The 19,251-nt window shown below is 40.6% G+C and overlaps 1 protein-coding gene across 1 annotated transcript in view; it reads right to left on the bottom strand.

Annotated features, from left to right (window-relative positions):
• Positions 1-9,651: 9,651 nt before the first annotated feature.
• Positions 9,652-19,251, bottom strand: part of LOC114656143 (anion exchange protein 3) — a 313,389-nt gene continuing 303,789 nt past the window's right edge. Inside the window, 1 exon segment of the mRNA XM_028807571.2 lies at positions 9,652-10,745. Coding sequence (XP_028663404.2) covers positions 10,668-10,745 — 78 coding nt within the window. The 3' untranslated portion in view covers positions 9,652-10,667.

The raw sequence follows: 19,251 nt of genomic DNA, 5'->3' as shown, positions 1-19,251 counted from the left end.
GTGTTTTGTTATTGGACTTCTGTGCTCGTCACGGATTGTCCATAACGAACACCATGTTCAAGCATAGGGGTGTTCATATGTGCACTTGGCACCAGGACACCCTAGGCCTCAGTTCGATGATCGACTTTGTGGTCGTGTCGTCGGACTTGCGGCCACATGTCTTGGACACTCGGGTGAAGAGAGGGGCGGAGCTGTCAACTGATCACCACCTGGTGGTGAGTTGGCTTCGATGGTGGGGGAGGATGCCGGTCAGGCGTGGTAGGCCCAAACGTGTTGTGAGGGTCTGCTGGGAACGTCTGGCAGAGCCCCCTGTCAGAAGTAGCTTCAACTCCCACCTCCGGCAGAACTTCGACCATGTCCCGAGGGAGGTGGGGGACATTGAGTCCGAATGGGCCATGTTCCGTGCCTCTATTGTTGAGGCGGCTGACCGGAGTTGTGGCCGTAAGGTGGTCGGTGCCTGTCGTGGCGGCAATCCCCGAACCCGTTGGTGGACACCGGTGGTGAAGGATGCCGTCAAGCTGAAGAAGGAGTCCTACAGGACCCTGTTGTCCTGTGGGACCCTGGAGGCAGCTGATAGGTACCGGCAGGCCAAGTGGAATGCGGCTTTGGTGGTTGCTGAGGCAAAAACTCGGGCGTGGGAGGAGTTTGGGGATGCCATGGAGAACGACTTTCGGACGGCTTCGAGGAGATTCTGGTCCACCATCCGGCGTCTCAGGAAGGGGAAGCAGTGCAGTGTCAACACTGTATATGGTGGGGATGGTGCGCTGCTGACCTCGACTCGGGACGTTGTGGGTCGGTGGGGGGAGTACTTCGAAGACCTCCTCAATCCCATTAACATGCCTTCCAATGAGGAAGCAGAGCCTGGGGACTCAGAGGTGGACTCCCCCATCTCTGGGACTGAGGTCACCGAGGTGGTCAAAAAACTCCTTGGTGGCAGGGCCCCGGGGGTGGATGAGATACGCCCGGAGTTCCTCAAGGCTCTGGATGTTGTAGGACTGTCTTGGTTGACACGCCTCTGCAACATCGCATGGACATCAGGGACAGTGCCTCTGGATTGGCAGACCGGGGTGGTGATCCCCCTCTTTAAGAAGGGGGATCGGAGGGTGTGTTCCAACTACAGAGGGATCACACTCCTCAGCCTCCCTGGAAAAGTCTATTCAGGGGTCCTGGAGAGGAGGGTCCGTCGGATAGTCGAGCCTCGGATTCAGGAGGAACAGTGTGGTTTTCGTCCTGGTCGCGGAACAGTGGACCAGCTCTATACCCTTAGCAGGGTCCTGGAGGGTGCATGGGAGTTTGCCCAACCAGTCTACATGTGTTTTGTGGACTTGGAAAAGGCATTCGACCGTGTCCCTCGGGGAATCCTGTGGGGGGTACTCCGAGAGTATGGGGTACCGGCCCCCCCTGATAAGGGCTGTTCGGTCCCTGTACGATCGGTGCCAGAACTTGGTCCGCATTGCCGGCAGTAAGTCGAACCCGTTTCCAGTGAGAGTTGGACTCCGCCAGGGCTGCCCTTTGTCACCGATTCTGTTCATAACTTTTATGGACAGAATTTCTAGGCGCAGCCAGGGCGTTGAGGGGGTCCGGTTTGGTGGGCTCAGGATTGGGTCACTGCTTTTTGCAGATGATGTTGTCCTGTTTGCTTCATCAGGCCGTGATCTTCAGCTCTCTCTGGATCGGTTCGCAGCCGAGTGTGAAGCGGCAGGGATGAGAATCAGCACCTCCAAATCCGAGACCATGGTCCTCAGCCGGAAAAGGGTGGAGTGCCCTCTAAGGGTTGGTAGCGAGATCCTGCCTCAAGTGGAGGAGTTCAAGTATCTCGGGATCTTGTTCACGAGTGAGGGAAGAATGGAGCGTGAGATCGACAGGCGGATCGGTGCGGCATCCGCAGTAATGCGGGCGCTGCATCGGTGTGTCGTGGTGAAAAAGGAGCTGAGCCGCAAGGCGAAGCTCTCAATTTACCAGTCGATCTATGTTCCTACCCTCACCTATGGTCATGAACTATGGGTAGTGACCGAAAGAACGAGATCGCGAATACAAGCGGCTGAAATGAGTTTCCTCCGCAGGGTGTCTGGGCTTTCCCTTAAAGATAGGGTGAGAAGCTCAGTCATCCGGGAGGGGCTCAGAGTAGAGCCGCTGCTCCTCCGCATCGAGAGGAGTCAGATGAGGTGGCTCGGGCATCTGATCAGGATGCCTCCTGGATGCCTCCCTGGTGAGGTGTTCCGGGCACGTCCAACCGGGAGGAGGCCCCAGGGAAGACCCAGGACACGTTGGAGGGACTATGTCTCTCGACTGGCCTGGGAACGCCTTGGGATTCTCCCGGAAGAGCTAGAAGAAGTGGCCAGGGAGAGGGAAGTCTGGGCATCTCTGCTCAAGCTGCTGCCCCCCGCGACCCGACCTCGGATAAGCGGGAGACAATGGATGGATGGATGGATACTGCAATAGACGGCTGGGAAATTTGTATTGTTGTCCACATATTGATTTGGTAAAATTTTACACCGGATGCCCTTCCTGACGTAACCCTCCCCATTTATCCGGGCTTGGGTCCGGCACGAAGAAACACACTGGTTTGTGCATCCCCTGTGATAGGAGGAGAAATGGAATAGGGGGTTATTTTGAAGGAACAGTACATCAAGAGTGTTTTGGAGGTGAAAAGAGTGTCAGACAGAGTAATGATTATGAAGCTGGAAATTGGAGGTGTGATGATGAATGTTGTTAGTGCATATTCCTTGCAAGTTGGGTGTGCAATGGATGAGAAAGAAGATTTTTGGAGTGAATTGGATGAAGTGATGAACAGTGTACCCAAGGGACAGAAAGTGGATTTAAATGGACATGTTGGTGAAGGGAACAGAGGAGACGAGGAGGTGATGGGTAGGTATGGTGTCAAGGAGAGGAATGAAGAAGGTCAGAGGATAGTGGATTTTGCCAAAAGAATGGACATGGCTGTGGTGAATACATATTTTAAGAAGAGGGAGGAACATAGGGTTACGTACAAGAGTGAAGGAAAATGCACACAGGTAGATTACATCCTATGCAGATGAGTCAATCTGAAGGAGATTGAAGACTGCAAAGTGGTGGCAGGGGAAAGTGTAGTTAAGCAGCATAGGATCGGGGTCTGTAGGATGACGTTGGAGATCCAGAAGAGGAAGAGAGTGAGGGCAGAGCCAAGGATCAAATGGTGGAAGTTGAAAAAGGAAGACTGAAAGGTTGAGTTTAGGGAGAAGGTGAGACAGGCACTGGGTGGTAGTGAAGAATTACCAGACAGTTGGGAAACTACAGCAGATGTAGTAAGGGTGACAGCAAGAAGGGTGCTTGGCATGACATCTGGACAGAGGAAGGAGGAAAAGGATACCTGGTGGTGGAATGGGGACGTACAGGAGAGTATACAGTGGAAGATGATGACAAAGAAGAAGTGGGATAGTCAGAGCGATGCAGAAAGTAGACAAGAGTACAAGGAGATAAGGCGCAAGGTGAAGAGAGAGGTGGTAAAGGCTAAATAAAAGGTGTATGATGAGTTGTATGAGAGGTTGGACACTAAGGAGGGAGAAAGGACTTATACCGATTGGCTAGACAGAGGGACCAAGCTGGGAAAGATGTGCAGCAGGTTAGGGTGTTAAAGGATAAAGATGGAAACATACTCACAAGCGAAGAGAGTGTGTTGAGCAGATGGAAAGAGTACTTTTGAGAGGCTGATGAATGAAGATAACGAGAGAGAGAAGAGGTTGGATGATATGGAGATAGTGAATCAGGAAGTGCAACGGATTAGTGAGGAGGAAGTAAGGACAGCTATGAAGAGGATGAAGAATGGAAAAGCCGTTGGTCCAGATGACATACCTGTGGAAGCATGGAGGTGTTTAGGAGAGATGGCTGTGGAGTTTTTAACCAGATTGTTTAATGGAATCTTGGAAAGTGAGAGGATGCCTGAGGAGTGGAGAAGAAGTGCACTGGTGCTGATTTTTAAGAATAAGGGGGATGTACAGGACTGTAGTAACTACAGGGGGATAAAATTGATGAACCACAGCATGAAGTTATGGGAAAGAGTAGTGGAAGCTAGTTTAAGAAGTGAGGTGATGATTAGTGAGCAGCAGTATGGTTTCATGCCAAGAAAGAGCACCACAGATGCGATGTTTGCTGTGAAGGTGTTGATGAAGAAGTATAGAGAAGGCCAGAAGGAGTTGCATTGCGTCTCTGTGGACCTGGAGAAAGCATATGACAGGGTGCCTTGAGAGGAGTTATGGTATTGTATGAGGAAGCCAGGAGTGGCAGAGAAGTATGTACAAGGGAAGTGTGGCCATGGTGAGGTCTGCGGTTGGAGTGACAAATGCATTCAAGGTGGAGGTGGGATTACATCAGGGATCGGCTCTGAGCCCTTTCTTATTTGCAATGGTGATGGACAGGTTAACAGACAAGATTAGACAGGATTCCCCGTGGACTATGATGTTTGCTAATGACATTGTGATCTGTAGCGATAGTAGGGAGCAGGTTGAGAAGACCCTGGAGAGGTGCAGATATGCTCTAGAGAAGAGAGGAATGAAGGTCAGTATGAACAACACAAAATACATGTGTGTAAATGAGAGGGAGGTCAGTGGAATGGTGAGGATACAAGGAGTAGAGTTGGCGAAGGTGGGTGAGTTTAAATACTTGGGATCAACAGTATAGAGTAACGGGTATTGTGGAAGAGAGGTGAAAAAGAGAGTGCAGGCAGGGTGGAATGGGTGGAGAAGATTGTCAGGAGTGATTTGTGACAGACCGATATCAGCAAGAGTGAAAGGGAAGGTCTACAGGACGGTAGTGAGACCTGTTATGTTATGCGGGTTGGAGATGGTGGCACTGACCAGAAAGCAGGTGACAGAGCTGGAGGTAGCAGAGTTAAAGATGCTAAGATTTGCACTGGGTGTGACGAGGATGGATAGGATTATAAATTAGTACATTAGAGGGTCAGTTTAAGTTGGACGGTTGGGAGACAAAGTCAGAGAGGCGAGATTGCGTTGGTTTGGACATGTGCAGAGAAGAGATGCTGGATATATTGGGAAAAGGATGTTAAAGATAGAGCTGCCAGGCAAGAGGAGAAGAGGAAGGCCTAAGAGGAGGTTTATGGATGTGGTGAGAGAGGACATGCAGGTGATGGGTGTAACAGAACAAGATGCAGAGGACAGAAAGATATGGAAGAAGATGATCCGCTGTGGTGACCCCTAATGGAAACAGCTGAAAGAAGAAGAAGAAGACTGTGATAGATGGCTTGGGACCTTGCCTGGTCGGGACTCCCTCTTGAGGAGAGAACTAGGGGAGTGGACATATCAACAACAGTACCTGCACTGGGACACAAGAGGGCAGCCCCCCTGGTTTGTATCAGGTCCAAGGGTTTGGGGCTTAGAAGCCGAACCCCACTGGGGTCCATGGCTACCGCCTGGGTCTGCAGCACTTCCACCACACCCGGAAGTGCTGCCAGAAGAGGAGTTGGATTTCCATGCAGCACTTCCGCCACACCCAGAAGTGCTGTCAGAACTTGATCGAGGAACACCTGGAGCACTTCCGGGTGTGGTATAAAAGAGGCCACCTCACTCCACTTGGGAAGCCGGAGTCAGGAGAAAGAAGACAGAGCTTGTGGGAGAGGAGTACAGGCGGTCTGAGAAAAGAAGAAAGGACTGAGCTTTATTGGGGTTTGTGCATTGTGCTGTACCAAAGAATAATAAATGTGTGTGTTTTTGGACATTGTGTCTCAGTGTCTGTCTGTAGCCAGGCTGATCTTCTACACTACGAAAACTTCAATGTGGAGCAAAGTCTATCACCATCTTAAATCGGTTGAACTACAACTAAATGGTAGTAACTGCTACACAAAATGTCACTTTTAAAATACTATGACTGTAAACAATAAGAAAACATCTAAACAGTCCAGAAATTAATTGATTAAATATTAGGACATCAAAATTTAGATTCATCACATAACCAAGAGTACAAATAACACTGAAAAAAATACAAATAACAGTGAAAAAAGGCGCACAAGACATGATTGAGGAAGATCAAAACTTGTTCAGGACAAGCAATGAGAATCTATACAGGAGCACTTTTATATCAATAAACTGTTAAGATTAGGAACACTTTCATATCAAGAAACTATTAAGATTTCAGAAAGATTGCCCACGGCCTACGTCAAAGAAGTGTGTTATCAAAGAAAGGTTAGGGTTTTATGATGCGGGAACCAACAGAATATGAATCAACAAAATCAGATATACAGAACCAGAAAACACTATCAAAAGTCCTATCATTTGCCTTGTTGTAAACTCCTTGGTGTTAAACCCAGGCATCTCTTGGGTTCAGAATTTTATGTAAATATGTTTTGTCCAAAGTGTCTCTCAGGTTAAGCTATATTGTTTGCATGTATAGAGTTAAGCCTCCACAACACCCGTGAAATTATCCTGCTGCCATCTACTGGATAAAATAACATTATACTGAAAGGAAATCATGAATATTTCTGTGTTTTGCCACTCTTTTGTAACTCATCAATATTCATGAGTGGGACAGACCCTTTAACCAAAACACACAATGGCACGTAAACAAAAAAATGTAAAGCCAGTTTTAGAACAAATTGAAATTGAACCATTAGTTTAATCAAGGGATAGTGATGATGGAGATAGTGAAACTGATGCATAAGACTGTAGCGGCACTACTGGGTAAAGAAACTTCAATTCCCAGCAGTCCGTGCAGTGGCTCTGATTGGTCGTCTGGTGAGGGTGCAGGGGCTGCTGGGGACAAGGAGGCCGGTGTGACATTTAAAAGGGGGGCCAGTTATACAGAATGAAAAAAAGTCATTTGTGTGTTCGTGTCTGGAGTTGCCTGTCTGTTTGCTTTCCCGTTTTGATACTTGTGGATTCTTGTTTTGTCCTGGATCATCTTCTTTTTGAGTGTATAGACTGTCTGGTGTTCTCCTGTTGCATGAGGACTGTCTGAGGATTTGTTGTCATCCTGTGAAGAAAGGAGCGCTCCTGATCCCATTCACACGTCATCATCTCATCTCATCATCTGATCTCTAGACTATCTACCTCCGTCACTTCATTTCGTCATTTCCCATTTCTCACGGACTTCATCGTGTGTGGTTTTTGTTAGTAATTTGTGGTTGCTTAATTTGTGTTTTTTGTATAATCGCTGTAAAGGGAACTGGGGTGGGATTGTTGTAGTTGGTTTAGTTATATTTTGTTATTTAATGATTAATACATTCTGCCATTTCTGTTTTATTACTGTTTGCTTTTTGTCTCTGTGAAGGAGTGTGTGTGAGTCGGGCCAAGGCTGGGTGTGTTCCTGGAATAAATAAATCACCGTCGTATCAACGATTTGAATCTTAGCTGGGTTTTTAGCCCGCTGCATGACCAAACTGCTGTGATATGTTTGGTGAATTTGGTCATGTGAATCTTCAGCATGGCAAAAAGGTAAAATGGTTGCCATCAAGTGGAAGGACAAGAAAGACATTAGCCTCCTAAGCAACTGTCAATGTTTATGTCAGGGGAAATGTGGAAGTCACTAAGCCTTGTGTTGTGGTAGCATGCAATAACACAGCTTGCGCATAACTCATGTGGTTCAGGCACTGACATTTTACAATTTCATGTGCAAGAAACGAAAAATAAAATATAAGAAATGTATGGTCATGATGTCAAGCTGTGCATTCAAAATGTTTGAAAGCATTTTACACAAAGGATGTGTACAAATGTGCATGAGTATAGCAGTGGACATTAGATTTACCTTTTCTATTGCATTCATATTCACATTTTGGTTTTAATATGTTTATGTTACATATAATATTTTTTGCTTCTTGAAATAAAAAAAATGTTTTTGGATAATTTTTCTGGCAGTAACCATAATGCTAAGGAGGTTAATTATCCCCTAACATGCTGAAGGATGTCATTTTAATAGAGAATCCAAAATTTAGATACATACTGCTTGGCACTGCCATCTTTTATGTGCAGAGTGGGATGACATGGTGTGTCACATGATTGGCAATATACATGCCAACTATAAACAAGAAGACCACAGCTACTGTATGTAAAAACAGATACAAAATGGCATCAACCATAAAAAAACAAAGCACAACATGATATAATATATAAATGTACAAAAATAACTATATAATAATTCCAAAACTTGAAAAATCATTTCAGGAATGTTCACAGCACCCATTCAGTACATCCCTTAGATAAGCTCTCTGTGATGATCAGCTTGCTTTGTAGGTCAGTAGCATAGTCATTAAGAGAATGTTATCTTGTACAGAAAGGCATTTTAGTCAATTCACATGACATTTAAACTGTCTAAATTATAGCAGTTGTAGTCTGGTTGCACTTTAGTGTAGGAAGAGAAGTAAGTTGCAGTGATCCAGTTCAACAGCACTCAAGGAAGTGCAAAGAAATCATACATCCATGATATGTACATTGAATAGATTCTACATATGTTTTTGACATTTTGACTGTGGCTGAGGTGTCTAACGTGACTCCAGGGCTATTAGACAAGATCTTAATGATTCCAAAATGAACGTATCCTAACAGGCACTGTAAAGAAGACCTTTTCATTGAGAAAATGTGTAGGCTTTTCTTTACTGGTAGTACTTTCAAGAAAATGTCACTGTAGATGAGTAAAATGTTGCTCCATTCACGGAATATGAGATTGTACTCATGAAGTGGCCAGTCTGAGCTAAATTTGAACACTCACCACAGGAGATGGATTAAAGGGAATGGTTTAAATAAACAGACTGCTTGTGACTCGAGAGGATGGATGGAGCACAAACCTAAGCTGTTCATAATAGCATAAAGTGGTATGTTGTTGGGTGATGCACTCATGGTGCTCCATTGACCCTGGTTCATCTAGTATCTTGCAGGAGTTCTATGTTGGCTTCATAATGATGGTTTCCTTTCACATCCCCAAGACAAGCTTGTTAGGCTAATCTGAGTGTGTAAATTGCACCAGCATGAGTGTGGCTATGTGAGTGAGTACTGGCATCCCATCCATGTTTGGTTCCTGCCTTGCACTGAGTTATGCCAGAATAGGCTCTTGTTCTGCATGACTCACTAATGGAATAAACACCTTTAAGAAATGGATAGACATTTAGCAAGAGCTGGAAAGGAGAGGAACAGATAAAGGAATTAATAGAAGGAAATGCACTCTTCACTATATGAAAAAGCATATAAATGAGAATCTATCACAAGTTTAAAAAAATGCACCTCAGTGCTGTAGTTTAGTTGATGCTTTCATCAAACCAACCCCCTAGTGTGTTCAGACTTGGGGTCATTGAAAGCCTTCATGATAAATAATACTCATAATTTTAGCAATACAATAAACACTTCCAGAGATTTTTACTCCTACAAATAAAGTGCTGACATATTGTATTAGGCGATTTACTCAAGGCCAGGCAGTAGTCGGGTAGATTAAACTTTGCAATTTTTTCCTTTACCACTAAGGTCATACAGCTGGCATTAATTTGTAAAATGTACCTTCTCAAGAGGCTCAAGATGTATTTTTATCTACTGCAATGTTTTGCAAGTCTTTGGTGGCTTCCAGGGGTCATTCCAATTCAACTGGTTTAAGCAAAAAAGATACATCACTTCTCCAGACTTAGTTATAATTAAACAAACAGCATATCAAATCAAAGAACAAGGCAAAAGGAAACTCTACTAAATTATACAATGATGCATTTATTTTTTTTTAATTCTTAAACTTCACTGAATGATTGTTTTGAAGTTCAATATTAACTCCATAATTACTGAGAAAATGAATAACTTTATTCACGGCGATTGGGAAATCACCATGTCTGTAGGAGTGCCACAATAAACTACAAATGACATCTTAAAAAAAATAAATATATATATATTGTAAGTGATTAACACTTCATTTATGTACTCAGACAGGGAGTGCTAAAACAAGCTCAAAGTTTCCCTAATTGGGATCCATCTCCTTAAAGTGTTAAATACACAACTGAGAAACTACAGCACAATCCTGCAGCCTCAAGTTTATAAAATCACAAATTGTTTGCTACCGTTGTTAAATTCAAAGGTGTCATTTTTACAAATCTACATTTAACATAGTAAAATAGCTTAAATAAATTAATTTAAGAGAACTGAAATTAGCTTATGTCATTTCCATTATATGATTATATTAGACAATTAAAACAAAGTATTACCAAAATAATTATGCACTTTCTCTAACATATAAATTGCTTTAAAAGCCTTGCTGTATCATTTTTATGAATATTTATCCATCTTTCGTTTTATTTTTTTTAAGCAGCATAATATCTCTTACATGTAGTGAATGAGCTGAAAGCAGATCCACACGTAATCTGTAAGTTTTGTATTGCACTTGTGCCCACTGTCATTTTATGACATCTTTTCTTTAATGGAGAGACCGGGTCTTTACTTACTACAAGTTTGGCTTATGTAAACTTCATACCTTTCAGATTCCATACATTTTCAGTCATAACCTAAAGTTTACAAATAAATGGGGATTGCTCATGCATTACTTAAATCCTTATGAATTCTCACATGTATGCATCTTTTCAATTTTTTTTCTACATGTGCAAAAATATGCATACATGCATTAATACATATACATTTTTCCTAATGTTTAACATTAAAAAAGACATCTTCTTTGATGTCTGCTGGTGGTTCTCAGTCTGCTTTGAGTTGTTCTGCACTTTACACTGGCATGTGTAGTTCATTATATTCATCTTGGCCATCTTCATCAAAGTTTGGAGAAGCATCATCAAAATCCAACTGAAAAAAAAAATTATATATAAATATATATAAGTGTTTTACAACCAAAGTAGACAATTGATTCTTCAAGTTAGAGGACTATACTTCAGTATATAAGATCTGACAACATGGCGTCAGCATCATGTCTGCTACTAACAAAGCTACATATTACAATTACGTATTTTGAACAAACTGTGAACTAGTGGTTATTTACTTCTAAAGAAAACACATAATTTGAAGAACAGGTTTGTGATTTTTCAAGGGAGTATTGTGCCAAAACTGACATCTTCAATTCTTTTTAAGGTCATTGAGCTCACTTCTACCATCTGGGTAAAAGTGAGTTGGACTCGTATATAGTTTAGAAAGCAGCAAGTGTTACTCTATGTGGAAATTTTTAAGGTGTAACCGTCATATGACCCTATCATTTTGAAAAATTAACAATAATATTCTATTGTAATAATTTTTTTAGCTATTACTTCTAAAAGGAAAAAAAAAACTGTGCTCAGGTTTGGAATTGTGTCTTAAATTCACAAAGATGTCCAACTACCTACACAACATAACTATAGTAAAGCAATTGGCAAAGCACATTTATGGGTCCAGGGCAGTGTGTAGATTTTAAATAAAAACAGTGTGGTCAGACTTGGGTGGTTGTAGATAACGCGCTGTAGTGTAGCCAAGTGGCCTCAGGGTGTTGAGGAAGTTCTCTATACATTCACATCCAGACGTGGTCAGCTCAGTTGGTTTCCCCACTAGTGCACTAGATCGTAATCAAGGCAACTACACCCACATTAGTATAAAAGAAACCTGAGCAGGATGGACAGAAAGAACACAAAATGAATGGAAAAGAAATGGAGGCTAAAAGGTAAGGACAGAAGAGACAGGATCGTAGCTGAGTTACGGAGAGGAGGCAGGCGGTCAGGGATATTGTTCCGAGGGCAGCAGTGGCGCTCCTGGGTAGGATGACTCCTGCTGAGCATCCACATTAGCGGGAGTGACCAACTGCTCTAGAGATTCCTCCAGATGCCATGGGGCAGTGGCAGAAGAAGAGAGCAGTACACGCAGGTTTCCCTCAGACGCTGAGAGATGGTGGCAAAGACACAAGCCGGATAAAAAGATTGACAGCACCTGTCAGAGGATGTTTCCTCTTGTTGAAGAGACCTAAAAGGGTGAACAAAGGAGACGCTGGTTTTAGAAGGAAGCACAGAGACTCACATGTGACTTTAAAGGACAGATCCTGATTGGTTTTAACCGTCTGATTTGAACTATTTGAAATGTTTATTTATTGTGACGTTTAACCTCGACCAATGCACTGGCTTTTATTTGGGATTATTTATGGTGGACTGTACTTTACTTTGAACTGATTTGTTTAGTAATAAAAGCATTGCACACTTTGCACCATCTCTTGCTGTATTTTGTGTCCTCATTGCCCAGTCAGTTTCATGACTCTAGATGTACCGGGTTCAAGAATGTTATGCCAGCTACGGGCAACCTGGGCATCACAGTAAGATATGCGTATCTCGTAGGTTTATTAGGTGGTGCATGGCTTCAAGAAGCTGGTATGGGCCTCACTGGGACTGGAGTAAAGTCTGGAATATGACCTACTGAGGACAGCATGCTAGTGTCGGAGGAGGGCTATTCTTTTTCATTCTGTTAATTTATATAAAGTATTTTCTCCTTCTATATTCCTTGCTTGTGTCCTTCACTTGAAACAAACATGTGACAAACATTCTTGGCATGAAGAGAAATTACAATGGTGTCCTCTCTGGTAACAGTGGAAAGTAACAAAAAGCAGTTAATTGTCTGTCTCGTTTATAATAATTGTTGGTTTTGGGATTAATTTACACCGCACTCACCACAGTATACATCATACCTATTGTGGATGAGTGTATAGAGTATAGGAACCTGTATAAAGTGTTGGGGTGCCAGCCTGGTTTCCCCAGGGGCGCAGAAACAGAACATAAATCTGCATCTCAGACTCTCAAAGTAATAGAGCAAGTAGAGATCTGCGAGCTTCATCTCATAGGTTTGTTTCAGACCAAATGAGATGCTGTCCTTTGGTAGCATTTGGCTTTTAGGTGTCTGGGTGGAAGGGGTGGGTTAGTTGCCCTCAAGGGGTGTCTTCTCGTTGCTGAGGAAGAGTAAAAAGATGATACACTTAGCAGTAACTCCCCCTCTTGACCTGGTGGGGTATTACATACCTTGAATGAATCCTGAAGGCGTCCTTCATTTGCACATGTATGATAATGTACAAATTTCATGTGCTATTTAGTTTCAGTGTTTTTTTATTTGTTTCTATAAATATGTACATGTACATAGGAATATTTGATTTTTTTTTTAAATTGTTTGGATTGTTTATTATTTCAAATCTAAAGTGTTGCCTGTCCCTATACTACACCTAGTCTAATACAGGCCAAACTAGCTTTCCTCATTTAATAACATAATACAAAATTGTTACGTACCACAGTTAAACACTTTATTTGTCAAATCCATGCTAATGAACAAGTACTGAAACTTTTGATGCTACCATATACTAGTGTTTGATATACGGCACTATAGTGAAATGGGTCAACACATGGTAGGCTTATATTCCCAAATATTTCAGTTTCTCCTGTGCATGTTCAGTGTCTTTCTTGGTAGCAAGGCTTAATTTTATTTTTGTGGCACTACAAAGAGCGCTAAAGGTAAAAGCCGGAGTGAGCATGTATGGTTGCAGACAGCAAAGTGTTGCGGAAGCCACTTTTCAATAACAAAGACAATGAGTTACTTCTTATCATATGATGCCAAACAATTGAACATTTAAACAGAGGGAATTCTGTTATTATTACAATGGTTTAGGCTGCTTTTTAATTTTTTTTGTAAATGTCAAATTGGTGTTGATGTGTTAGTGAGAGTGTTACGCAAACCTGAAGTCACAAATTATCTGAAAAAAATGGATGCCAAGATAGATTTACTGCCAGAGAATCACATTTCAAATAAGTTTAACTGAACAAAAAGGAAGGATTTTAAAATTGCTTGCAGTTTGAAAGTAAATTTTGTTTTTGGCCTTCAGCTTTAATGACACTTAGATCTAAATGGAAAAGGTACATTGTACTCTATGTGTGGAATGTATTAAAAACAAATATATTTCTGATAAGATATGAGATATCTCGCATTTTCAGACGCACAGTTCAATGGCTATTCTTTCTAAGAAAATTCAATTGTTTTAAAGTACACAAAACTACAATGACACTTTTTAAAAAATCTTTTATCAAATCTGTTATCACATTTGCATTTTTAGGTTTGGGAACCTTAGCATTAAGGACATCAAGTGTCATAATAACACTGTTAAACTGAGTAGTACAATAATCGCTTTGTAGCAGTCCTCTCTCACTGAGCTACAGTATATCACAGTTTAGAAGGAAGGCCAATTCAGTTTTGTCAGATAACACCCATTCTCTGCTTCCTACGTTTTATTTGTTGCCATTAGAATACAGATTTGGGATCCCAAGGGACAAAAGCAATAGGTTTAACAACTCTTTATTCCCCAGATAAATAACCATTTGGAATTCTTACTGTATACTTGTCAGGATTATGCTGAGTTCTGATTTTACTATTGTGTGCTGTTAGAGTTCATTATTTTTATTTGCAGAACTTGTATGGATGTGTGTGTACTGCTTAAAACAACAGTTGTCGTGTGTGGTCTCTTGTCGTATTTTCTTATATCTGTATAACTATGTCCTATGATTTGTATTTTTCTCCTGCAAACAAATTTACCTCCTGGCTACCTAAACTAATGAATGAAAAATACCGATCTTCATTAAAGTGCACATATGTGGTTCTTGATAATGGAGTAATTATTAAAAATCTCTGACACTGGACATTTAAAATACATGAAGAAATATGTGTCTCGTAACTTAATGACACTTGTCGCTTTAAAAGAAGGTTGGTAATGACCAGAACGTGGGTTGTAAAATTTTATTTTAAGTAAAAGATACAAATTTCTTACAGATAGCATTTGGAATTGGAACTTTAGGATGACACGGTTTTGATTGTGTGTTTTACATAACTCCTCTATGCAGAGTGGAAAGAAGGAACGTTTTATTTGGTTCTGTTTTTAATATTACTGGATAAGACATCCCCCTTGGCTAATATATAATTCCCATTCTCTGTATTCTTCAGTTTTTGGTAAAGCCCTTTTGTATGCTTTCAAACAGTTTAAATCCCCCAATCAGTGTGTTACCCTATAGGACCCTGCCACCTGGCTGAAAAGAATGAAGAAAGCTGGTTTTGCTGATTTGCTGATTTCTCTAACTCTGAGAATGTTCTCTTAATTTCTAATTTCTTCATATTTATTTAATTTAGTGCCTTTTTATAATGAAAACCTTTGCAAAGCACTGACTGCGGCAGTGAATCATTTATTTATTTTTTAAACAAATAAATAAATCAATAGGTAAGAAAGCAAGCTTGAAAAACATGATATGAATCATCACACATTTAAAATACAGTATAACACATTGACTGGTTTAATTTTTTAACTTGCTTTTTTCCCACAACAGTAATGAAAGGAAAATAGTTTTTTTTCTTTTTAACTTTTTCCAATTCTGGTCCAACATCAAGAGAGAAGTATGAATTTAATAGAAAAAAAACAGTTCTGACTACATTTAGAGGAGGGTGGAAGCTACCTAAATTAACCTTTGTTGATGAATGGTGCATATTACAAGCTGATACTTTTAAGAATGTTTTTATGTTTAGGAATAGAAAGTTAAACTAAAGCTTTGTATTTGCTTCAGCATTAAAAGTCTGAGGATTCTTGCTTACAAGAAACTTAACTAGGATGTCTTTCATCACGGCTGAAACTTACCGCAGCTTATGAGATGGACATAGTCACAGCAAAATTTCCCAGCTTGAGAAATGCAGAGAGAGGTGTAGAAGAATACTTTAATCCGTTCTTATAAAAATTAAAGCTGTACTTGAAAATAAAGCTACAGTTTTTTCAACACATTTTCCATTATGAGGTAATCACTGTTTATAAATGCCAGCAGGCAGTTTTTGTTCAAAATGATGAACATGTGGAGATGAAATTTTGAGAAAAAATATTTCTAATGAGTAGATATTGCTTAAGCTTTTAACAGATAATGGTAACATGACTATTGCCAAATCAGAAAATTTAAGCTGAATAAAATGATTATCCTGTGTGGAAATGGGATCATGTCATATTGTGCTTACTGAACATTAGCTGTTGCTGGAAAAACAAAGTGATCACCAGAGATAACATGGTGTGTGTGTGTTCTTATGCATAACAAAAGGAAATGATGAATTTCATATTGATTTAACTGCTGTTGACCTGATATGATGTGAAATGGCCAAGCACAACAGTGAAAAGCAATCTGAGTTGGACATTTAGCCAGACTTCTTCTTCTTCTTTCGGCTGCTCCCGTTAGGGGTCGCCACAGCGGATCATCTTCTTCCATATCTTTCTGTCCTCTGCATCTTGCTCTGTTACACCCATCACCTGCATGTCCTCTCTCACCACATCCATAAACCTTCGTTTAGGCCTTCCTCTTTTCCTCTTCCCTGGCAGCTCTATCCTTAGCATCCTTTTCCCAATATACCCAGCATCTCTCCTCTGCACATGTCCAAACCAACGCAATGTCACCTCTCTGACTGTCTCCCCACCATTCAACTTGAGCTGACCCTCTAATGTCCTCATTTCTAATCCTATCCATCCTCGTCACACCCAATGTGAATCTTAGCATCTTTATCTCTGTTACTTCCAGCTCTGATAATTTTGTTTTTAAGAGTTTCATGTTAAATATTAATAAATATTAATAAAGACAAATATCATAAAGTGTTTGTAATATAAAGTTACAGTATAATTTACATCTCAAAGTAACATGTTCAAAACTTTGAAATTATGAAAATGTACACAAGTAACAATATTGAAATGACTTTTTGTTTCTATTTGTTTATCTGCTTATTGTACTCAAAGCAAAATAAACATGTTCTTGTCTTTTAAACGACTTAGAAAATGTATGAATGGCGTAACATTCAGTGTGTTCTGGGATTAGGTTCATTTTTTGTAGTACTAGGGTGTTGTACCATGTTAGCCATTATGAATGTAGTGAGAAGTCAAGTAAAATGACACCTTTTACTGGCTAACTAGAAAGATTACAATATGCAATCTTTCGAGGCAACTCAGTCCCCTTCTTTAGGCAAGATGTAATGATTAAATCTTGCCTGAAGAAGGGGCTCGAGTTGCCTTGAAAGCTTGCATATTGTTCACTTTTTGGAAAGACATGCAGGTTAAGTGGACTGGCAATTGACATTTGTGTGTGTGTGTGTGTGTTCACTCTGTGATGAACTAGTGCCCGATGCTTGCTGGGTTAGATTCCAGCTAAACTGTAACACTGCTCTGGACAAGTGGGTTTAGAAGATGGATTGGTGGAAAGTTGCACCGTTTAAAGTTTTGTATTTACTTTATCAAAAGTGACATTTTTGTTTATTGAATATTTTGTCACATTGTATATATTAAATAACAGAGGTTTGCTCAAAGCATCTCACCGCTGTTTGTATAGGTAGCAATATCAGACATAGGCTGTAGGCAGACTCGTGTGACTCTTTAGCAATTTCAATAGCTCAGGCTGATTACTGAGGGTCTGTTAAAAATATACAAGTTGAAGCGTCTTCCCCTCTCTTAAGCTAAATTTGAAACAGTAAACTAATCTGTAATTGAAGTTGTGCTGAAAGTTTTTTTGATTTTTTTCAAGGGTAGGCGGTGTGCAAGAGAATGTTGCTTGGGGTAGGATGTATTTAATTATCATAATTTTTGATTATGAATATATTTGCATTAGCTGTGAAATTAAAAATATAAAAAGAAAAATTTAGTAACATAGTACATCTCTGGGTGGGCCAGACCTCCCATGACCACATACTTAAACTCTGCATATGATAAAAATATATTCTTCAATAAATCTAATTATCTAGATATGAAATTATAGAATTAAGTGCTTGTCAAATTCATCTTTCAATTTTAAAATTCTGTTTATTTTAGAAGATAGTCAGTGGAAGCAATCATCTAATACAAAAGCAATGTAACACACATGCATGGGTTCATAGTGATCTAAAATATAAATTTATCCTCTGGTTACTAAGTTGAGATGATCTAGGTATATAACTAGCATACATCTATATGTACCTGTCATGGGGGGGTGTACAAGGTTAAATCCTTAGGACAGTTGTAGAGGGAGAGATTTTACTGTATTGTATTTCTTGACTGGCCTTGGAGTACATAGGAATTCTCATGGGGACAGGCTTGTTGAGGAGAAGGTTACTTGTTTTTTTTCATTTCAGCTCTGTGCCTCAGCATTCCACACAAGGAAACACATCAGAAGCAGATAGCAGAACCAGAAAGTTGTTCCATAAACCATAAACTACCCAAAGTTTTCCCAAAACATTAAAGATGAAGTACTTTGAAGTAATTTTTAAAAGACATTTTCAATAGTGTATGTTAAAACATTAAGACCCATTTCAGCTTCTTCATCATGTTGGTCAGGGAACCGAGGGCGCTGGCTCTATTTATTATAGGTTTATAGGTTACATTATATTAATTAAAGGGTCATCTTATACATTATTAATCACTTTAGAAATCTCAATAATTTCCTCATATCCCTGTAGTTTGCAATTTGTTTTTCTGAAGTGTTTTCTAGGGTGTTGCCGCAGATAAATCTGGACATGTTAGTCTATAAAAAAATATTGATCTGTGAAGAAATTACACTATTAAGTTTATAGGTTACATTAAAATAATTAAAGTGTAATCTTATATATTCTTAATCACTTCAGAAATCTCAGTAATTTTCTAATGCCCTTCTAGTTTACAATTTATTTTCTGATATATCTGGACGTGTTTGTCTCTATGAAAATATCAGTTTGTGAAGAAATGATTTTAGAATGTCTTTGTCCATCAGTACGGTGATCCCTCGCTATATCGTGCTTCGCCTTTCGCGGCTTGACTCTATCACGGATTTTATATGTAAGCATATTTAAATATATATCGCGGATTTTTTGCTGGTTCGCGGATTTCTGAGGACAATGGGTCTTTTAATTTCTGGTACATGCTTCCTCAGTTGGTTTGCCCAGTTGATTTCATAAAAGGGACGAAATTGGCAGATGGCTGAGAAGCTACCCAACTTACTTTTCTCTGTCTCTCTTGCGCTGACTTTCTCTGATCCTGACGTAGGGGGTGTGAGCAGGGGTGCTGTTCGCACATCTAGACGATACGGACGCTCGTCTTAAAATGCTGAAAGATTATGTTCTCGTTGCTACCTTCTGTGTGCAGCTGCTTCGTGAAGCGACATGCTGCACGGTGCTTCACATACTTAAAAGCTCAAAGGGCACGTATTGATTTTTCACTGTTTTGTTTTTCTCTGTCTCTCTCTCTCTCTCTCACCCTGCTCCTGACGGAGGGGGTGTGAGCTGCCGCCTTCAACAGCTTTGTACCGGCGGTGCTTCGCATACTTAAAAGCCAAACAGCTCTATTGATTTGTTTGCT

The sequence above is a fragment of the Erpetoichthys calabaricus genome, chromosome 8 (genome assembly GCF_900747795.2).
Source record: "Erpetoichthys calabaricus chromosome 8, fErpCal1.3, whole genome shotgun sequence".
Lineage (NCBI taxonomy): Eukaryota > Metazoa > Chordata > Cladistia > Polypteriformes > Polypteridae > Erpetoichthys > Erpetoichthys calabaricus.
Note: the sequence above shows the minus strand (reverse complement) of the source record. Positions and strands in the feature narration are given on the sequence as shown.